The 19,554-nt window shown below is 42.7% G+C and overlaps 1 protein-coding gene across 1 annotated transcript in view; it reads left to right on the top strand.

Annotated features, from left to right (window-relative positions):
* The window catches only part of col7a1l (collagen type VII alpha 1-like), a 68,146-nt gene extending 53,111 nt beyond the window's left edge, over nucleotides 1-15,035 (top strand). The window contains exons 80-110 of the mRNA XM_078282240.1: nucleotides 1,509-1,562; nucleotides 1,638-1,691; nucleotides 1,864-1,902; nucleotides 1,999-2,577; nucleotides 2,716-2,751; nucleotides 3,383-3,409; nucleotides 3,631-3,690; nucleotides 4,066-4,191; nucleotides 4,474-4,545; nucleotides 4,902-4,937; nucleotides 5,231-5,290; nucleotides 5,628-5,672; nucleotides 5,809-5,844; nucleotides 7,145-7,180; nucleotides 7,445-7,501; nucleotides 7,645-7,716; nucleotides 7,830-7,901; nucleotides 8,017-8,052; nucleotides 8,158-8,238; nucleotides 8,343-8,396; nucleotides 8,598-8,651; nucleotides 8,776-8,838; nucleotides 8,947-9,009; nucleotides 9,141-9,257; nucleotides 10,057-10,134; nucleotides 10,326-10,379; nucleotides 10,508-10,556; nucleotides 11,118-11,354; nucleotides 12,305-12,376; nucleotides 14,107-14,298; nucleotides 14,495-15,035. Of these exons, the coding sequence (XP_078138366.1) occupies nucleotides 1,509-1,562; nucleotides 1,638-1,691; nucleotides 1,864-1,902; nucleotides 1,999-2,577; nucleotides 2,716-2,751; nucleotides 3,383-3,409; nucleotides 3,631-3,690; nucleotides 4,066-4,191; nucleotides 4,474-4,545; nucleotides 4,902-4,937; nucleotides 5,231-5,290; nucleotides 5,628-5,672; nucleotides 5,809-5,844; nucleotides 7,145-7,180; nucleotides 7,445-7,501; nucleotides 7,645-7,716; nucleotides 7,830-7,901; nucleotides 8,017-8,052; nucleotides 8,158-8,238; nucleotides 8,343-8,396; nucleotides 8,598-8,651; nucleotides 8,776-8,838; nucleotides 8,947-9,009; nucleotides 9,141-9,257; nucleotides 10,057-10,134; nucleotides 10,326-10,379; nucleotides 10,508-10,556; nucleotides 11,118-11,354; nucleotides 12,305-12,376; nucleotides 14,107-14,298; nucleotides 14,495-14,514 (2,631 nt within the window). The 3' untranslated portion in view covers nucleotides 14,515-15,035. The remainder of the gene's footprint in view (nucleotides 1-1,508; nucleotides 1,563-1,637; nucleotides 1,692-1,863; nucleotides 1,903-1,998; nucleotides 2,578-2,715; nucleotides 2,752-3,382; nucleotides 3,410-3,630; nucleotides 3,691-4,065; nucleotides 4,192-4,473; nucleotides 4,546-4,901; nucleotides 4,938-5,230; nucleotides 5,291-5,627; nucleotides 5,673-5,808; nucleotides 5,845-7,144; nucleotides 7,181-7,444; nucleotides 7,502-7,644; nucleotides 7,717-7,829; nucleotides 7,902-8,016; nucleotides 8,053-8,157; nucleotides 8,239-8,342; nucleotides 8,397-8,597; nucleotides 8,652-8,775; nucleotides 8,839-8,946; nucleotides 9,010-9,140; nucleotides 9,258-10,056; nucleotides 10,135-10,325; nucleotides 10,380-10,507; nucleotides 10,557-11,117; nucleotides 11,355-12,304; nucleotides 12,377-14,106; nucleotides 14,299-14,494) is intronic.
* Nucleotides 15,036-19,554: the final 4,519 nt, after the last annotated feature.

Below are 19,554 nucleotides of genomic sequence, written 5' to 3'. Positions count from 1 at the left end.
TTCAATAAAACTAGGGTTATTGGAATTTATCATTTTTGATAGAGCAAATGTCAGTCTTTACAGGTAATATGCTAAGTTTCATAGCTTCCCTGCAGGCTTTGTACCTGTTTTAGGATAAATTTAGACAGTCTTTATGTTAAGTATGCCATAGACCAACCATGCTGTAAATCATATGAGCACTTGCCATCATAATTCAAGACCTTTTTTCCTACTAACACCTTTGAAAATTTCACCAGTGCAAAAAGGTTCACCTGTTTGTCTAAGGCTAATGTGAATGTGCTGTGAATGAAAAACACAATTAAACCAACATAATTTTTAAGTATATATAAATATACATATAACCAAAGCATGAGATAGGACAAGCTTTGTGGCCAAGTTGTCCCAGCATGCGTTGAGCATGATTTCACCACAGTTTGCCTGAATGGGAATGAACAGACATGCAAAGTCACACCCTCAGTGATTTACTGAACAGAAAACTGATTCCGGAGAGTTACTTTTAATACTTTCTCTCTTTTTTTTTTTTTTTTTTTTAAACAGGACCTCTCTTAATTCCTGAGAGAATGTGACTGTAGGGTTGTAAGCATTCATAAGCAAGTGCACACAGCTTGGGAAGAGTGTATGTAAACTGTGAAGTTTATCGCTGGTGAGGAGCAGCTTGCCCTGAACCTGACCAACGTTTCGTGAGGGGGAACTCCCTTTCACACAGTGATGATGTCACTCACCCAAAGCCACGCCCGTGACAAGATTCACATCTTGTATCAGGGTTTTTATCTTAGTGGGGGACTGTGGAAAATAGGAAGACACTGTGTCAAGGGAAGAGAATTGTATCTTCACGTCCAGCTTACTGACATTCATGAATTTGTTCAGTGTGAATGGAACTGTAGCCTCTCCTCCTACTCCTAATTTATTTATTAAACAACTTTAACTTTTTTTGTGTCACGAATAAAGACTACATTAGATAACAAGCTAAACTTTCTCAAACTTGTGCCCACAATTTAAATACATATCCCTTTGTATCAAGTTGTCATGAATTTTTTATTTATTGAAACATGGAAAAAAGATTGTATTTTGTCGACTGTCTTTGATAATCTATTCAATAAAAGATTTTTGAATACCTATTATATTATTCAGAATATATTGATGTTCTAATCATTTATGTAGCCAGATCAAACACTCTTTTCACTGGTGAAATTTTGTTTCTGTTATTACATTTTTTTCATCTGTTTAACCTCTCTGTGCATGTATCCTCAAGTGAGTAAAAATGTTCAAATAACTTTCTAAGACAAGTCTGTGCGTCTTTCTTTCTTTCATTTACAGCGTCATATATTCTAGAAATGTTAATGAGAGGAGGTTTTATGACACAAAGTAAACTTGATTTTTGAAGTGCATTTTTGAGTACACACACACACACACACACACACACACACACACACAAACAAACACAACTATTCAATAGGAAGCATCATGGGTGCTAAATTTACTCATGAAAGGTTTTGGGGACTTGACAGGTGCCTCGATCCCACATCCGGGTGAGGAGAAGCGCCTCCTGGCCTGATTCTATGGTAAGTGTCACCTGGTTTTGTAGAAAATGAACAATAATAAAAATATTCATATTAACAATAACAATAATATTTTAGGCATTCATGCCAGGCGCACCTGGTGGAAGAAATCGGTACAAGGAGGCACCAAAAGTAAATAGTTTATTTCTTTGCCCAAGATTCTCCAGCCTTTAACAATTAAAAATTCATACATGTCACAAAAGAAAATGTTGCATAAGGCATTGCAGCGAATTAAATATGAAAATACAATTTCATGGTCACTGCAGACCACATATGAGATTTTTTCTTTTTTTATTCATTTTAGCCTCTTTCCTCTGGAGCCCGAAGCCACAGCAGCTGGAATGTGAGTTTGATATAGATGATGATTATAAGTATTGATCCTGAGTAAGATGGTGAGAATTTCAACGTGCTTAGCCTTGTAAAACTTGTGTTTTTCTAGAAGAAGCAAGCCAAGCCTGACCTTCAAACCCATTCCAGGAGCGAGAGACAAGAACAGAGGGAGGGAGAGATGGAAAGAGAGAGGGTGATGCATACAGAAATGGAGGGCGCAGGAGAGGAAACGGTGACACCCGAGGAAGTGGAGGAGTGGGAAATGGAAGAAGAGACAGGGGTAGAGACAGACGGGTACACAGAGACGGGAGCCGATCCAGATTACGGGGAGGAGGAGACGAGCGGAGACTACGAGTGGGAGACGGAGGAGGACGTGGATCGAGAGCGGGAGGGGGAGGAGGACCTGGAGAGGGAGAGAGAGAGGGAGAGGTTGGAGATGGAGAGAGAGAGAATGGAGCTGGAGAAAGAGAAGGAGGCTGAGCTGGAGCTTGAGAGGGAAAAAGTGGAGAGGGAGAAAGAGTCGGAGAGGGAGAGAGAGAGGACAGAGAACGAGGGGGGGAGAGACTTGGAGAGGGAGAGGGAGGAGTGGGAGAGGCAGAGGGTGGAGATGGAGAGAGAGAGGGGGGGGGATTATGAGGAAGAAACTGGGAGGCCATATCCATATCCTCCAGAGTATTTTTACCTCAAGGTAAGAACACACATTAAAACACTTTAAGATCCAATACCAAACAAATTCAACATCATGCAAATGCTCTACTCTTCAGCACTGTTTTGGTTATGAAATCTTGATACAGATCAATATTCTTGCATGTTTCTTGTGCAATAGGGCGCCCCAGGTGAGAGTGGAGAACCAGGACCAAAGGTGACCAAAGAATTACATACAGTTACTCTAACATTAAGACTGTAACTATAGGACTTAAGTGAAATCAAATGCAACCTTTACTTTATACTACTTAAACAGCTAACAGGTTCTTTGCATTTTCCAACCCTCCTCTGAACTGAAACACACATCCTTACATTGTCAAAGTTCTTGAGTCATCAGTATCATCCCACTGATTACGCAATCACCGACATCCTCCCATTATGATGGAGCGGGAATGACAGTCACCCCTTCAAAATGTGCCACCGGTGCATAAAAATACCCCTCGCCGCTCCCCCCGCCTACCCAGGCTGCATCGGTGAATGACGTCAGACCTCGGGGGGAGCTCCCCTCCCGTCTCGCCTGTCAGTAAAACCAGTAGAACCCCGGCCTTTGATGTCCCCCCGGCTCTGTTTCTGTCTGACTGTGAGGCAGTAGATTAAAGCAGACATTAATAATTCCCCTTGTTAACCCGCCACGTCAATACAAGACTCTCAAAACTCTGCCTGCTCTTTAGTTGTTGTTTTTTTTCCCAAGTTGCCTGTCTTGGTCTATTTTGAGGCATGAAAGAGGTGCAGAGGTGCAGATCCACTCCAGCTGTCTGATCTGTGCTCTGTTTGTCCACTTTTCTCAGGGAGGAATCGGTGAAGAGGGACAAAAGGTAAATATAAATGCATTAATTCAGAACCAAGCTATGATTTACACTACACTGCATGATTGTGTGGGCTGCATAATTCCTTAAGTAGCAGCAGAGTGAAACCTGGGAGTTTAAATTGAAATTTTAATTTGAACGCAACATACTTTATGATATTGAAACATAGGTTGTGTGTACGTGTGTGTGCGTGCATGTGTGTTTCTCTGTTTGTGTGTGTGTGTGTTCAGGGTGAGCCAGGCATCGGTCACAGAGGGCCAGTAGGGCAGGCGGGTCCTCCGGGGCAAAAGGTGAGATTTCCCTCTTTCCTCACTTTTAAAAACCAGAGGCAGCGGCTGAGTTGTAACGCCCCAACAAAAGCAATTAATCCTCACACTATCTTTCCATCGCTCTCACTTTAATTGACTCTGTTTCTCATTTCACTTTTAATTTAGGGAAATTAATTGCCTCGATGACTCACTCGCTCATTTGAAATTGTGTACAGGAATGTGTAAATTGATAACGGCAAGAGTGACTTTATTTGAAAGCAATTATTTGAAAGTAATAGAACTGACCATCACACAAAGCAAGTTGACCTGTGTTTGTCTGTCAAACATTTCATTTGTCACTCTGTTTCTATCCATCTCTCTCTCTCTCTCTCTCTCTCTCTCTCTCTGTCTCCTCAGGGTGAGCCGGGGGAGTCAGGACCCCCAGGTGCTCAAGGTATCCAGGGTATCCGTGGTAACCCAGGCATCCAGGGCTCCCCGGGCCTGAGGGGTCACCCGGGGGATCTGGGAGAACCGGGGCGAGAGGTAAGACGGTCGGACGTCCCATAATGTATCATTGAATATTATCTCAGAATGGTCAGGAGTTGCCAGTGAACTCCCTTTGATCAGGGACAAAACGGAGTGAAAGTGTGTGAATAGATGCTGTGTAACTGTGAATGAAAATAGGAGAACTAGGGAAAGAGAGCATCATGCCATTGGATTCTGTCTTTCTTGACAGTATCTGCCCAAAAGGAGATATAAGGTGTATTTACAGCATCCTATAACAACCATAAACTGCATTTCCTAAGATCTTTTCTGCTCCTGCAGGGAGACAGAGGCAGACGGGGGAAGAACGGCTCACCTGGCACTGCCGGACTACGAGGAGCTGCAGGACTGAAGGCAAGAAAACACATTCTCTTCACAATCTTGACAACTGTTGTGTCTTTTTTTGTGTGTGTGTCTTTTATTGTGATTTGTCATGCAGGTGTATGCTGCAAATAGACTTTGCCATTGTGGGACAAGTGAAGATAGTATACAGTGTTGTAAATAGTTAACAACCACTAAAATATGGTCTACTCATGAAAGTGAAAGATAATCTGACACTATTCTAAAAATATCATATCTGTGTTTTTTTAATATCTTGATTGATAACTGGAGATCATAGTTTAAGCACGTTTTGTTTTGCCACCACTTTAGTGAGCATTTGTTTGATTTCTTTCCACAATGTGACATTAGTGATGCTCTTTGTTCCCAAGGGTCCTGCTGGTGCAGCTGGAGTGAAAGGAGAAAAGGTATATATACAGTATATATACATGATGTTTCAGTTGCACTTAGTGTTATCTTTTGGGGTCCAAGAGTGCAACATAAATTATATTATAAGTATATATTATGACTCAATGTTTGCAGTGGCATTTTGTTTGTGTATTGTGTTGCTAGCATTTGCACTGTTATTTCAAGTTACTGTTTGTTTTAAGACGTCTATCTATCTATCGTCATCTCATGTTTGTGTTTTTGTTTGTTACTTTTAAAAGCTGCAGCGTAAAAAGTTGATTATTAGTTTATATAATATTCTTATTCCCATCAGGGTGACAGTCTGCCAGGTGAGCCGGGTGCCAGAGGCGTGGCTGGCATCGCAGGCAGAAGGGTGAGCTCAGTGCTTTGGATAACTTTACCTCTGAGAGTGGAAACAACATTTTGACCAGGGTTAGCCCCTGTTTAGATGAAGTAAAAACAACTGTCACTGTGATCAATATGCACAATTGCCTGGGTGGTGAGGATGGGGAAATATTGGCTGGGACTGGACCTTGGCTGCTAAATTGGATGCCATGAAGAACCCTTTTTGCATTTGAACCTTTCAAATGTGTCATTCATCACATCATGTCTTTTTTTCCCTATTCTAGCCTTTAACATTTACTTTCCCTAATACATTCAGTGATGTCCTGTGGATAAGGCAAAACATTTGGAACATTTCTTTTCTACAGGGTGAAAAAGGCACTCCAGGAGTCAAAGGAGGCCCTGGGCATATAGTGAGTGACTGACATCACTTTTTAAAGCTACACAACTGATTATGTTGCTTCATTTGAGACCATTTAAGTTCCAATTATGCATGTGTTGATGTGTATGAAACAAAACCCTTTTCGTTTCCATGACCTCTTTTACTAGGGTCTGAGGGGCTTGCAAGGCAGCAAAGGTGAAAAGGTAAGGCAGTATGGCACACAATATCTGCATCATAACAACTCTTGCTATACAGTCAGTATCCACTTCATTAGGTAAACCTAGCTGGTGTTGGGTAGGACCCCTCTTTCGCCTCCAGAACAGCCTGAATGTTTTTTGAGGCATGGATTCAACAAGGTGCCGGAAATGTTCAAGGATCTCAGCTCATGCTGACTTAAGTTTTTTTTGAGTCCCTTAATTTCACTAAACAAGACCTTGAAAATCTGTGAAAAGTCCTTGTCCTAGTCCTCGATTGGGTTGAGATCTGTGGACTGGACAGAGTAAACTAAAGTGGCCATGAAAACATGCACCTAGTCAAAACATTTCCCACACTATTCCACCACCACTGCCAGTCTGTACTGTTGACAGCAGGCAGGGTGGATCCATGGACTCATGCTGTTTACGCCAAATTCTGACCCTGCCATCAGCATGCTGTCGCAGAAACTGGGATTTGTTGGACCACGCAATGATTTCCGCTCTTCATCTGCTTCAGCGTTGAATGAGTTGTGCGTTCTGTGCCCTTCTGTTTATCAGTGTACAACATAAACACTTGTGACCCGCCCGTTAGCTTGAGCGAGTCTTGCCTGTCTGCCCTGACCTCTCTCCTCACTGAGGTGTTTCCGCCCACCGGACTGCAGCTGACTGGATGTTTTCTGCTTCCGCTCCATTAACAATAAAATGCAGACACAGGAAAAGCACGGAAAGGGCAGCCATTTGTGCTGGAGAGCAACTGAACTCCTCGACCGCTCTTGACCCTGTCTGCATGCCTTATAGGCTACTTGTGCTTTATTTAGACATGACTCACTGTTGGAGCGAGTTGTTTGCGTAAACAGGCAGGTATAAGTCGATGTTGAGAGTAGAGGCCAACACTGGCAACCGAATGGCCAGATATTCATACAGGGGCCTTTGGTTTGTAAGATAGTGATTTTCCATTCCGTGTGAGGTGTCACTGGGTCCAGGCTGTTTTGATAGGAGTGATGTCAGCTGTCAGTCAAACTGTCTTCAGGTTCATTTCTCTCCTCTCCACTGAAGTGTCAGAACACACATCACTGCTGTCGCTGTAGACTTTCACTCTTCCTTTCAACACCGCGCTCAACTTTGGCCAGCTGATGCAGCCGTTCAGAATGTATTTTTATCATGGATGGATGAGACAAATTATATTAGAATGTGAAGTGTGAAGGGACTTAATAGAACTGTGAGAAGGGTCAACAATTTTTCTGACACCTGTAATTAAAATAGTTATCGTGTTTGGAAAGTGTTCTTAAAAAAGCGTCTTTCTTTCCAGGGTGACCGTGGAATACCTGGAGTCAGAGGAGAGAGGGTATGATTATTCTTCTTCTGCGTTCTTCTCTATTCTGTAGATAAATCAGAACTTAGCTTTAATTGGCTTTAATTTGCCAAGTATAATGTGTGTGCAAGGAATTTGGTGCAGTGAAATGACATGATACATGTATGCATAAATTAGAGATTTTTTTCTTTGGATTTTCTGTAAGTAGCCAGTTTATGAAGCCCCATACAACCACTTTAATTCTTGCGGATTACACTGATTTGCTGCTTGTAGTCACAAATCAATCCCTTTCTACAGGGGAGTGTGCTTCAAATCCAAGGACCTCGTGGATATAAGGGCACCAAGGGAGAGGCGGTAAGATCCTCCTGAGGTTTGGGTTTGACCGGACATTTTTATGCTGCTCTCTGAGTCATTTCAACAGTCTGGATGTTCATGTGATTAAAGCAAGGTGAGTGAAGTTAAGTTACTGACAGTATGTGACGTCTGGTTTGACTCAGGGGATGCGAGGCCCGCCAGGTTTTGACGGAGATAAAGGAGAAAAGGGTGAGGACGGTCCTCCTGGATACAAGGTACTAATGCACAACAGACAATTTCAATATGCATTATCAGCTTGCTTGCTAGTTTTATTATTATCAAGGTTGATGTGCCAATACTGTATTGGTGACTGATGTTTACTCTACAGGGCCTAAAGGGTGATGCAGGCACTAAGGGTGCAGTGGGACCGTTTGGGGCACGAGGGCCAGTAGGCCAGAAGGTGAGGAGGGTTCAGTACAGTTTGTTTACATTGGACAAACACTAATCTTTTCTAAATTTAACCATTGACTATTTTTCTGTAGCGCTGTTTATGTAATTGTCTTATTTTCCTACAGGGAGATTCAGGGGAGCCGGGTGCCAATGGAGTAAAGGTAGAGTAGACACACAAAAACACACATACAGTACACACACACACACACACACACACACTTGCAGTTCAAACTAGTCCTGGTCATGGGCTTATGGTGTGATTCCAGGGTCGCAATGGGGATCATGGATTGGATGGAGCCAAGGGGGACAAAGGAGACCTGGGACTGCAAGGCCAGAAGGGCGATCAGGTACAGTGGAAGACAAAATATGAGTGAGTCTAATGAAATCATTTTGATGATTTTATAGTTTTTTAAAGAGTCAAATAAATGTGTTTGTTTGTTTTTATCTACAGGGCGATTTAGGAGAACCAGGCTTAGCAGGAGACACGGGGGAGAAGGGAGAGAAGGTGAAATTACTATTACTCACCAGATTATGATATGCTTAGGAAATTGATGTAGAATTATAATAATCCTTCTGATTGTTTTTCTTCCGGCCTGGTCCATTGTGTTTGTTTTGTTGAGGTTCAGAATCTCTTTTGCATGGGAGCTCTTTATATTCTAAGGTCTGCTTAGATAGTCATGTAATAAAGTGTCATGTGGTTTTATAGGGATTCAGAGGCTTACCTGGACGCATGGGCAGCCTGGGCCTGGATGGAGAAAAGGTTAGACTTGGACTCTGATTTGGCCAAACAGGCGTTTAACTTATCTAACAATATCATGTCAAACAGCACTGTCACTGAACTAGATTACTCTGTGTATGTTTATATGGTGTTTTTTGCATGACAGGGTGACATGGGGTTACATGGCACCCCGGGCGTACCAGGCCTCAATGGACTCACAGGACGCAAGGTACACACACACACACACACACACACACACATACATGTCTCTCTCTCTCAAACACACATCACTTTTTATTTTCATCTATGTTTTTTCATCATGTGACATCATCTTTAGGGGGATAAGGGGAACGGAGGGATCAACGGGGTGGACGGAGCCCCAGGAAAGAAAGGAGAAAAGGTTAGTAAACTAAAAGGAATATTTCATTTAGCAATTCCATTGGTCACTGTTGTCCAATCGTATGACTGAATGATGAAAACACATCCATCACACATCGGTCTCCTCCCTCATGTTGCTCTCGCTCCATGCAGGGTGCGGCAGGTTTCGCAGGCTTCCCGGGGTTTAAGGGCTCAGCAGGGAGTTCAGGGAAGGATGGAGACGAGGGGCGCCCGGGACCTCCAGGGTCCCGAGGAGACACAGGAGCTAAGGTATACCCCCTCCCTCAGCTAGCTGTGGGGTACAACACTACTGGAATCATACATAGAGTCATGGGACTGTAGAGGATGTACACTATGCAGATATTGTGCTAAACAATAAAAAGATTTAATTGGATGGAAATTGCATTCTATGGCTTGTTATAGTAAGTAACTCTCTCTTTGTCCAGCTTTCTATTTCTATATTTCGCTCACTCTTCAAAATACACACACACCTATACAAACATATTATCACATAGACTCCAGAGCTGTCGACACAAGATCAACCACACAGTCGCTCACTTTTTGTATACATTTCTTTATACCAACAATTCCCACTTCTACAAAACAACACCAAAAACAAGTGACAGAGCACAGTGGGCAGAAGGATGAATCGAGCTTGATTACAGGCGTCACCAGGTCCACATCTAGTTCAGAGAGACGTACTGTAGACTTTACTGTAGCAGCGGATGCATCCAAGACATGGCCTTAATTAACACACACACACACACACACACACACAGAGGGCTATTTCTGTCTGGAGCTTTCAAGTAATATCTCATTCAATTAGCTCCTTTCAGCCACAATTACTAGACTCCGGATGTTGGCAGAGAGTGTCTAATGAGGACTTTCTATGGATGCACCTAATTGGGAAGAGTCTGTCATTCACGCTGTTTAGAAATGGAGATGGATGAGCAGGCTGAGCTGGCTACCATTATTTCTTTTTAGAGTAGAAGTTCTGTGTGAAATCATTTCAAAACTCATGGATGTGTTTTCTCTGTGTGCACTTTGAATCTTGATTGTTGTTCAACAGGGAGAGAGGGGCAGAAGGGGCAGAGGGAAGCCTTGTCAGAGGGGTTCGCCCGGGACGCCAGGAAAAAGGGGGGATGGTGTAAGACACATATATGAACAGATACACACACACACACACACACACACACACTTCTCCAAAACACACTTTGCCGTTTTCTGCAATTGCTCTGTGTTTCTTTTTTCCTGAATTGTTCGTATGTGCATGTAAAAGTATATTTCATGTCATTAGTCCCCTTTCGTTTATGAGTCAATGTGTTTTTTTTCCCATAGGGGGAGGTGGGGAATGAAGGAGCCAAGGGGGACAAGGGAGAGCCTGGACTCTCTGTGCGTGTTTATCACACACAAACACACACACATACACACACACACACACAAAATTAAGAATGAATGAGGAAAATCTTCATTTGATGTATTTTGTCATTGACTTTGAATCTTGTCTTCTCTGTCTCAAGGCTGAAGAAGTGAAGGAGCTAGTCACCCAAGAGGTGGCAGAAAAGTGTGGTGAGTGAGTGTGTGTGTGTGTGTGTGTGCGTGTGTGTGTGTGTGTGCGTGTGTGTGTGTGTGTGTGTTTTATTTACTTGTATACACATTTTAAACCATCTATGCATGCTTACTTTTCTAGTTTTTCTAGTTTTTGCCTCTAGCTACATATTTTGTGCGTGCAAATGTGTGTGTGTGTGTGTGCCTGCGCACGTGTGTGTGTGTGTATGTTCTAGAGCTCCCGTGGCAGTGGCATGGCACCCATGTGTGCCGTGCCATCTGTTATGTTCTCTCAGAGGAACACTCACCATGGTGCCGTCCACAGTGGAGCCATTCACAAACACGAGACGCTATTCACTGACGCTTCACCAAGAACCACCAGACTTTAGCATCTTAGAGTCAAATGTGCTTTTAGATTTACTCATTCTCGCTCACTCAGGTCTCTCCATTACTTAACGGGATGTGGACGCACAGTAAAACTACAGTTTAAGATAAAAATGATGAATAACACTAGTATTCTCATATGGTGGTCGTGTGTGTGTGTGTGTGTGTGTGTGTGTGTGTGTGTGTGTGTCACCGCAGGGGTGGAATACCAGCTTATAGTGAAGTCCATGGATCCAGATCGGGAGACCATGGTGACTGAGAAAGACAACGAGCCAGAAGAAGTAGCAAAATCCCTCACTCGCAACCTGCCGGAAGAAGGGATGGGACAAGAAGATGAAGAAGAGGAAGAGAAAAAAAATGGAAATGGGGAGGGAGAAATTGCCAGCCCGGCCCCTGTGATCCTCACAGAAGAGGGGATCCCATCAAACCGCACTGGTAATAATAATAATCATAATAAATATAGCCACAAGCGGCCATTTGCAGTGTCCGAGCCCATGGGCCGAACACACACACAGAAGCCTGAGATATCGCAGCTTGCAGAATTGGCAATTTGTTCTCACAGTAACATTATAGAGCAGGACCAAATGGGATCTGACACACTTTTGAACCCCATTGCAAATACGTAGGTGAAGTTTGATTGCTCTCACATTAAATGTTTAGCTGTCAACTTCATGTGTGTGTGTCTTGGCCAAATGGTTACGTGTATTCAAACCCTCTGGAAAAGCCATGATGTAGGCAGTTGGAATATGCTGTGTGTAAAATGTGCTGGAGATGGAGTCAGCTTTCCTGTTTGCACATTTTTGCACAGTCAACTTTGTGTCAAACAATTTAAAAAGTCTGTAATAGCCATAATCTAGGAAGTCCAAATATGATAACCCCCCTCTCTGCATTCCCCCAGACCGTTTCTACAAACAAGATCATGTTCTTAGTCAGCTTGCTTATTTAAACAAGCATTAAAAAATGTTATTCATGTAAAATTGAAATGGTCGTTCTGCAGAGTGCTGCTGTGACTGCAGCCACCAGCATGGAGACAAAAAGTGAGCAGAAAGTCATAGAGAGAGTCAGAATGTACCAAGCGACGACACAGTGTTTCACACGGCTCATTAGCGCCCGCAGCCCGCAGGCTGGAATCGCCTCCTGCATCCCAATTTACTGTAATTCCTGCTTCATGAGCGTCCCTGTCCCTGTCATTGCCCATTGTCAATGTCAGCATGTTTATTTATAAATCACAGTCATTAGATGTGGACTAGTGACATTTAGCTCATCCTGTGTACAATATGATAAAAATATAGAACCCATGCATTTGAACAAAGCGGGCTCTACTTAGTCCCTCATGGCTGAATCCACCAACCTGTAATCTTCTAATTGGTTCCTCTGGCCTTCAGATTCTGGTGGGGAAGGGAGTGTGGAGTGGGGACAGAGGAAGAAGAGAAGGGTGTTTGGAGTAAAGACGACTGGTGAGTGGCAAAGGTGGTTGATTTGGGATGGAAAGACCTTCTGTCTCTTTCTCATCTTTCTTTCTTCTTCCTCCCTTCTTTCCCTTGTTCATCTCGGTCTTGTCTGTCTCTAGGTGTCTCCCTCTGTCTCTGTCTCCCGCTCATATTTCCATATCATCTTTGAGTAATGAGATGCTTGACATTGTTAATCCTTGGATCAAAGTGTGTGTGTGTGTGTATGTGAGGCTAACTGAGAGAGAGCAATGTCTGAATGAGCGACAGCCTGTGCTTGAATTTTTCAGTTAATTTATAAATAAACAATCTGCAGTGGAACCCTAGATCTAGAGGATAATGAGGATGGTGGTGACTTTGTGTCTGAGTCAGCAAAGATAATGATAAATTCATATAGCGTCCAGTAGCTCAGCTGACAGTTGCTCATTAATGGCAACATGAAAGAACACACAATTTTACATGAGCTTGTCTCTACAGTGCAGCGATTTTTTAGATCTCACTTGAAACGTGAAATCTTCTCAGGCTGAATCTCCACTCTCTCCTTGCAACCCAACTCCTCAATTTCTAAATGTATCTAAGAACAAGTCTCCTCTCCTCTCCTCTCCTCTCCTCTCTTCTCCTCTCCTCTCCTCTCCTCTCCTCTCCTCTCCTCTCCTCTCCTCTCCTCTCCTCTCCTCCCCCTTCTCTCCTATCCCCTCCTCTCCTCTCTTTTCCTCTCCTCTCTCCTCTTTTCTCCTCTCCTCTCCTCCTCTCCTCTCTCCTCTCCTCTCCTCCCCCTTCTCTCCTCTCCTCTCTTTTCCTCTCCTCTCTCCTCCTCTTCTCTCCTCTCCTCTCTTCTCCTCTCCTCTCCTTTCCTCTCCTCTCTCCTTCTCTTCTCTCCTCTCCTCTCCTCTCCTCTCCTCTCTCCTCTCTCCTCTCCTCCCCCTTCTCTCCTCTCCTCTCTTTTCCTCTCCTCTCTCCTCCTCTCCTCTCTTCTCCTCTCCTCTCCTTTCCCCTCCTCTCTCCTTCTCTTCTCTCCTCTCCTCTCTTCTCCTCTCCTTTCCTCTCCTTTCCTTTCCTCTCTTCTCTCCTCCTCTCCTCTCTTCTCTCTTCTCCTCTCCCCTCATCTCCTCCTCTCCTCTCTTCTCCTCTCCTCTCCTCCTCTCTCCTCCTCTCCTCTCTTCTCCTCTCCTCTCCTCTCGCCTCTCCTCCTCTCTTCTCCTCTCCTCCTCTCTCCTCTCTCCTCCTCTCCTCTCCTCTCTTCTCCTCTCCTCTCCTCCTCTCTCCTCTCCTCTCTCCTCCTCTTCTCTCGCAAAAAGAGTATTTTAGGAATTGAGGAGTCATTTTAAAGCTGCACTAGGCACCTTCATACATCGGTGGCCTCAAGTGGTAGCGAGTGGTAACTGTTTGAAGTTTGAAGGACTTCATTACCCAGAAATCATGTAAGTTGGCGTCAGTAAACACACTCCTCGGACCTAAATTTGACCTAAAGATGGTGGGAAAAAAAAGCTTTCACAGCAGGTTCAGCTATCATCAGTTAGTCCAGCTTTCTTTGGATGGAGCACTGGGAGCAAGTTTTGTATTACGCTCTTGAGTTTAATAGAATTAATTTGGGAAAATAGGGAGAATCTACAGCTCAATTAGTGGGAGATGGGACACTCTTATCTGTTGCAGCTCCAGGTGTATCTTTACATTAAAAATTGCCTAGTGCAGCTTTAACTCTTTCTTTTAACCTTTGTTGCCCTCTCTTCTGACCCCAGGTGCAGGTCCAGCTGCTGAGCGCTGCCTGGAGCCCATGTCAGAGGGGGGATGTTCAGACTTTGTTCTGCTCTGGTACTTCCACCCTCGCTCCGGGGAATGCCGGCCGTTTGTGTACGGAGGCTGCGGCGGCAACCAAAACCGATTCTCCTCAAGACAAGAGTGCCAGAAGTGGTGTGGGACGGAGAGGAGAGGTAGAGAACCAATCAGATGACGGTTGAAATACATTTTTGCCAACTAATCAGATGATTCAAAGAGATTCTGGGTGGTAGAGGATTTTGGTACATGAATGGGGGATAGACACAATAAAGTGATAATTAAGACAATACCTTATGCTGGAGATCTTCATTATAGTATATATTATATATAACGTGCTCACTATTTCCACAGGCCTTGAACCCTGGAGATGAAGCCAACAGCCGCCAAACAAGACGCTTATTTTGTACATGACAGTGTAAAATGTTATCAATGTGTTTTATATTGTTTTTATGTATATACTGTATTTCAACACTTCGTATAGCAGTCATGTTTTGTTGTATTGTTGAAAATCACAATGTGAATGAACATGTTAATTTGTTAATTTCTCAGAATGTATTTACAGATTGTTACCTCCACCAAGGAGGTTATGTTTTCGGTGCCGTTTGTTTGTTTGTCTGTTTGTTTGTCTGTTAGCAGGATTACGGAAAAACTGCTGGCCTGATTTTCATGAAACTTCATGGCAGGGTGTAGCATGGGCCAAGGAAGAACCCATTAAATTTTGGAGCGGATCCGGATCCGGATCCGACTCATGAACAAGCACGAACCTTGGCGGAGGTCTGCGCTCTCCGAGTGCCCTTCTAGTTTTACAGATGTATTCTTGAAGTAGACCGACATTTGACTCAGTTTTAGTCTGTGGAAACTGGTTAATATTGATACTACTGACAAAATTAAATCCGTCTTTACTTTTGTGGTCATCTCAGTGTCCTTCTGTTCTACACAACAGGTACATTTATCGTTGAGTAACTGTTTACATGTGTCACTGTGTATATGCCTACTCATCACACACAGATATGTGTGTGTGTGTGTGTGTGTGTGTGTGTGTGTGTGTGTGGGAGTACCATCGTGACCTGGCTTGAACTGATATTTGGATGGTTTAGTTCAGTCTTGGCATGGTGACCAGTTTGAATGCTATTTTAAACTAACTAATTATAACATCTATCTATCTATCTGTCCATCTGTCTGTCTGTCTGTCTGTCCGTCCGTCCGTCTGTCTGTCTATTTATCTATCTATTCATCTATCTGTCTATCTATCTATCATCCATCCATCTGTCTGTCTGTCTGTCTGTCTGTCCATCTATCTATCCATCCATCTGTCTGTCTGTCTGTCTGTCCATCTATCTATCTATCTATCTATCTATCTATCTATCTATCTATCTATCTATCCATCTATCAACCACTGAGCTCTCTCTCACTTTATATAACCCTCTGTCTTCTATCTCATGTATTGTCAATTGCGGTGTGAAAATAAGAAAGCTGGTAGCTGGCTGCCTGCTGCCACCTCTCCTCCAGTACATATGTCCATTTGGCAGGGGGTGTTATGGGTCAGGCTGGGAGCCAGATGAGGGGCCAACAGGGGCCCGGCGAGGGAGGACGGGCCGGAGGACTTTCCATCGGACAGACTGCAGCTTTAGCAGGGGATTCCTGCGTGGGCGTGGGGGCGGGGTGGCACGGACGGGACGGCATTTCTGGCAGCGTGACCGTGAAAATGCATGACGTTAGATTTTCACCCAGTCACATGTTGAAGAGGATGATATCAGTTTTTAGTTTGCCCTGATGACAATGCGCATTATGTCAAAATAAACTCACATCTGTCCTCTCGTTCCCGACACTGATCTTTCTGCCACATCTTCCAGGCAACACGCTCTTCCTGCTCCACCACCAGTTTTGTTGAACTAAGATTTCCTCCAAGGGTTGGTTACTGAGAATATTCCATGTAATTAAAGCAGAATTTCCATTCTCCTCAAATTGACAGCTGATTCTCGCACTGATAAGCCTACAAAGGCTCCTTCACATTAGTCTTGATTCTGCACTGTCATGCACACACACCCACTAAGATGCCACAGCAAGATGTGGTGACGGAGGGTTTTAATTGGACACCACTGCAGCCACACTTCCTGCCAGCCACACTAAGTGGAGTCCCAGGACCGGTCCCACACTGCAATAATATCTTAACAAGTCATTCACTCTAGCGTTAAGTCTTAAAATCTCATTTTCCTTAAAACAAGTAAAAAATCTACTTATTGCGGGTGAGATACTTCCACTTGTTTCCAAAGCAGATAAACTTTAAATAATTTTGGCATAATCCTGAAATATGATAGATGACTCCACTAGTATCAAGATAATGACAATTCAAGAAAAAAGTTTGGACAAGTTTCACTTGTTTTAAGGAAAATAAGATTTTAAGACTCAATACTAGACTAAATGACCACAATGTGGTCAACAGGCCTTCACATAAACTGCACTTTAAAAAGTATGTGTCATTTTTAACACGTGTGTGTCTTCTTTGGTACAACACACATTTGTGTAACTTTTCAACACAACATATGTCAATGACAATACATTTTAACACAATATGCTGTTATTAACATATCTTGAGCTGAAAAGTAACACATAACATGCATGTATTAAAATCCTTTCTCAGCCTTGCAAGTAACTACCAAAAATGTGAACCACCGAAGTCAGTTTAATGAGAGTGCGCATTTACCACTGAAGTTGAAGTGGAGCACAATTAATTCCAAGGTTTTCAGAGATCAATTATAGAGCAGAGGGAAGAGTGGGAGGACGTTTCGCTGCAGAGCGTGTCATGGACTGTGATCACTCCAGCTGCGAAGACTTATACAGTCATGTTAAACCCACAATGAGGCTCCTCATTAGAGCTTGACCCAACACCTTCTGATCCCCTCACTCCTTCTGTGTTCTGTCTCACTCTGACAGGAGACTATACATCACTGCAGGTGCTCCATGTTGTATGTTGCATACAGTCTATATTAGTCTTAGTCTATACTGAGACTATGTTCTAGAGATGTCAGACACCCTCTTCCTATTGCAATCAGATAACCAGGAATCCAAAATACAAATCACATAACAGTCAAAAGTTTGGACACATGCATTTTTCTTTATTTTTACTATTTTCCACATTTTAGAATAATAGTGAAGACATCAAAACTATGAAATAAGACAAATGGAATTATGCAGTGACCAGAGAAGTGTCAAACAAAACTATCTTATATTTTAAATTCTTTAAAGTAGCCGCCTTTTGCCTTGATGGAAAGGCAAAGGCTTTGGAAAGAAATTCATACATAGGATCAACTTCACTATTTCTATTTGTCTAAGAAACCAATTTCAAGCATTTAAGCATAAGCCTTTAGATAAAATGGCTTTAAGATAATGAAAAACATAGTACATTCAATCAGGTGTGTCCAAACTTTTGACTGGTAGTGTAGTCAATGATATTCAAGTCTTCTGTGTGACATTAATATATATACTGTATATTGTTGTTATTTCATCTTTATTTAACCAGGCAGCCCTACCCACTCTAAGGGGAAAGGGATAGAGAAAAAAAAAAGTAGTGAAGCAAGCATAAGAGACTAAGCAATATGACATTGGGTGGCAATAAAGTGTAACATCTTCTCTCTTCTCTCTTTTACATTTCCATACATTTCAAAATTTTAAATAAATATTTGGTGCCTGGTTCATGAAGCACTTGAAGCACTGCGCATAACGCAGCTGGTAAACCCCGTGGAGCTGTCCGTGGTGCTGAACAGCAGCCGGGCACTGGGCTCAAATGGGCTCCATTCTCGCTTGTAATTGCAGTTTCATAGGCGATAAAAGACAAAACCCCTAATGCCATCTACTGACAAATGAAACATATTTGTGTTAAATCTAGTACTGGCCTATCAGCGGGGCGTTAATTTAACTTACACTACTGTCAGTGCATCAAAACCTGGGATGGAGTGAAGGGTAAACACGCCTCAACTGAATGTACAACACTTACTGTTTTCATGAAGTCCACTGATGAGCTGAATCCAGGTAAAAGCCATTATCCCTTATTGATTTCCCTTATTAAATCTATACCAATCACAAAGGAGGAGATGTAGATAAAGAGAAGCAGACGAGTTAGAGAAGGATTTTTAAGCTTTGAGACAGTTGAGATGTGGATTGTGCAAAAGGGGCTGCAAATCAATATCAAGAAGATGTAACTGATATTTTGTATAAATTCAGTTTTTATTTGAGGAAGTTTTACAGTATACATCCAACTGTAACACCAGACTGATTTAAGTTATATGAAGCAGCTAGGGTTTTAAGGAAATAAACACATAGATGAAATATTTTCTGAAAATCTAAGTGTTTTGTGTTTATATTAGTGGTCGTGATGCCTTACGATCATCACCGGGAGGTCACACTTTACCAGTCTTTTTATTTATCGCTACATCATTGCATCACCAACCAATGGGATACTTTATAGGAGACCAAAATGTCAGCGGGATGACGTTGTTGCTGGCGCAGGGCTGCGGTTTCATGGCTCCTACTAAATGAATGCAGTGGGAATGGACGAGCGGCAGACTGGTGGTCAGACGGCAGCGCGCACTGCTCACCACAAGTGACCTTCGCACAGATCCATTTATAAGGATTTCTTAGAAGAGATCAACTTTTGAGGGTTTTTTAGCGTGTTACAGTGTTTTTTCTTTGTAGGAGAACGTGTAACCTGTCCTCTCTATACTGTACTTTTTTATTATAGGACACGAGTGGTAAGTTTTACTGAATTATTGTTTGAATTTTTGTGACCCATTGTATTTAACATAGCAAACTGGACGCTAAACATTCTGATAAACAGGTGCAAAGGTGCAAATTTGAAAAGCTATTGAAGAGCAGCCTTATATTTTTTAAGAGTCAAGCTGAACTTCATCAGCACAAGTTACACTTGTTTTCATCCGTGCTCATTTGACAGGCTCTACACCGCAATGTCCATCTTGACAAGTCGTTTAATCCTAAATTCAGTCCTAAAAATCTTATTTTTTTTAGGGAAAAGTCTGTCAGTGGGGATGCGATACTTTCACTTGTTTCCAATGCAAATCAACTTGCTTCAAGAATTTTCTTCAATTAAAAGACTATCTTGATGTTAGAGGGGTGATCTGTCTACTTTGACCTTATTTCAAGATAATGACACTTTCAAGTGAAACTTGTTGAGACAGTTGGATGTAACCTATCTCATCCCGATTGACATTTTTTTTTCACTTGCGTTAAGATGAATGAGACTTTAGGACTCAATAAGGAGGATTAAATGACTTGTTAAGATGGACATGCTTGCAGTGTTAGGATAAAAAAAAAAACTTCACTGTAAAAAAGTGACCAACACTGTTTCCCCCTCTCCTCTTGGTCCGCGGGTCCCTCCCAGAGGACGCAGCATCAGC

Source organism: Centroberyx gerrardi, chromosome 24, assembly GCF_048128805.1.
Source record: "Centroberyx gerrardi isolate f3 chromosome 24, fCenGer3.hap1.cur.20231027, whole genome shotgun sequence".
NCBI classification, from domain to species: Eukaryota; Metazoa; Chordata; class Actinopteri; order Beryciformes; family Berycidae; genus Centroberyx; species Centroberyx gerrardi.
This window is presented reverse-complemented; position numbering and strand designations above follow the sequence as displayed.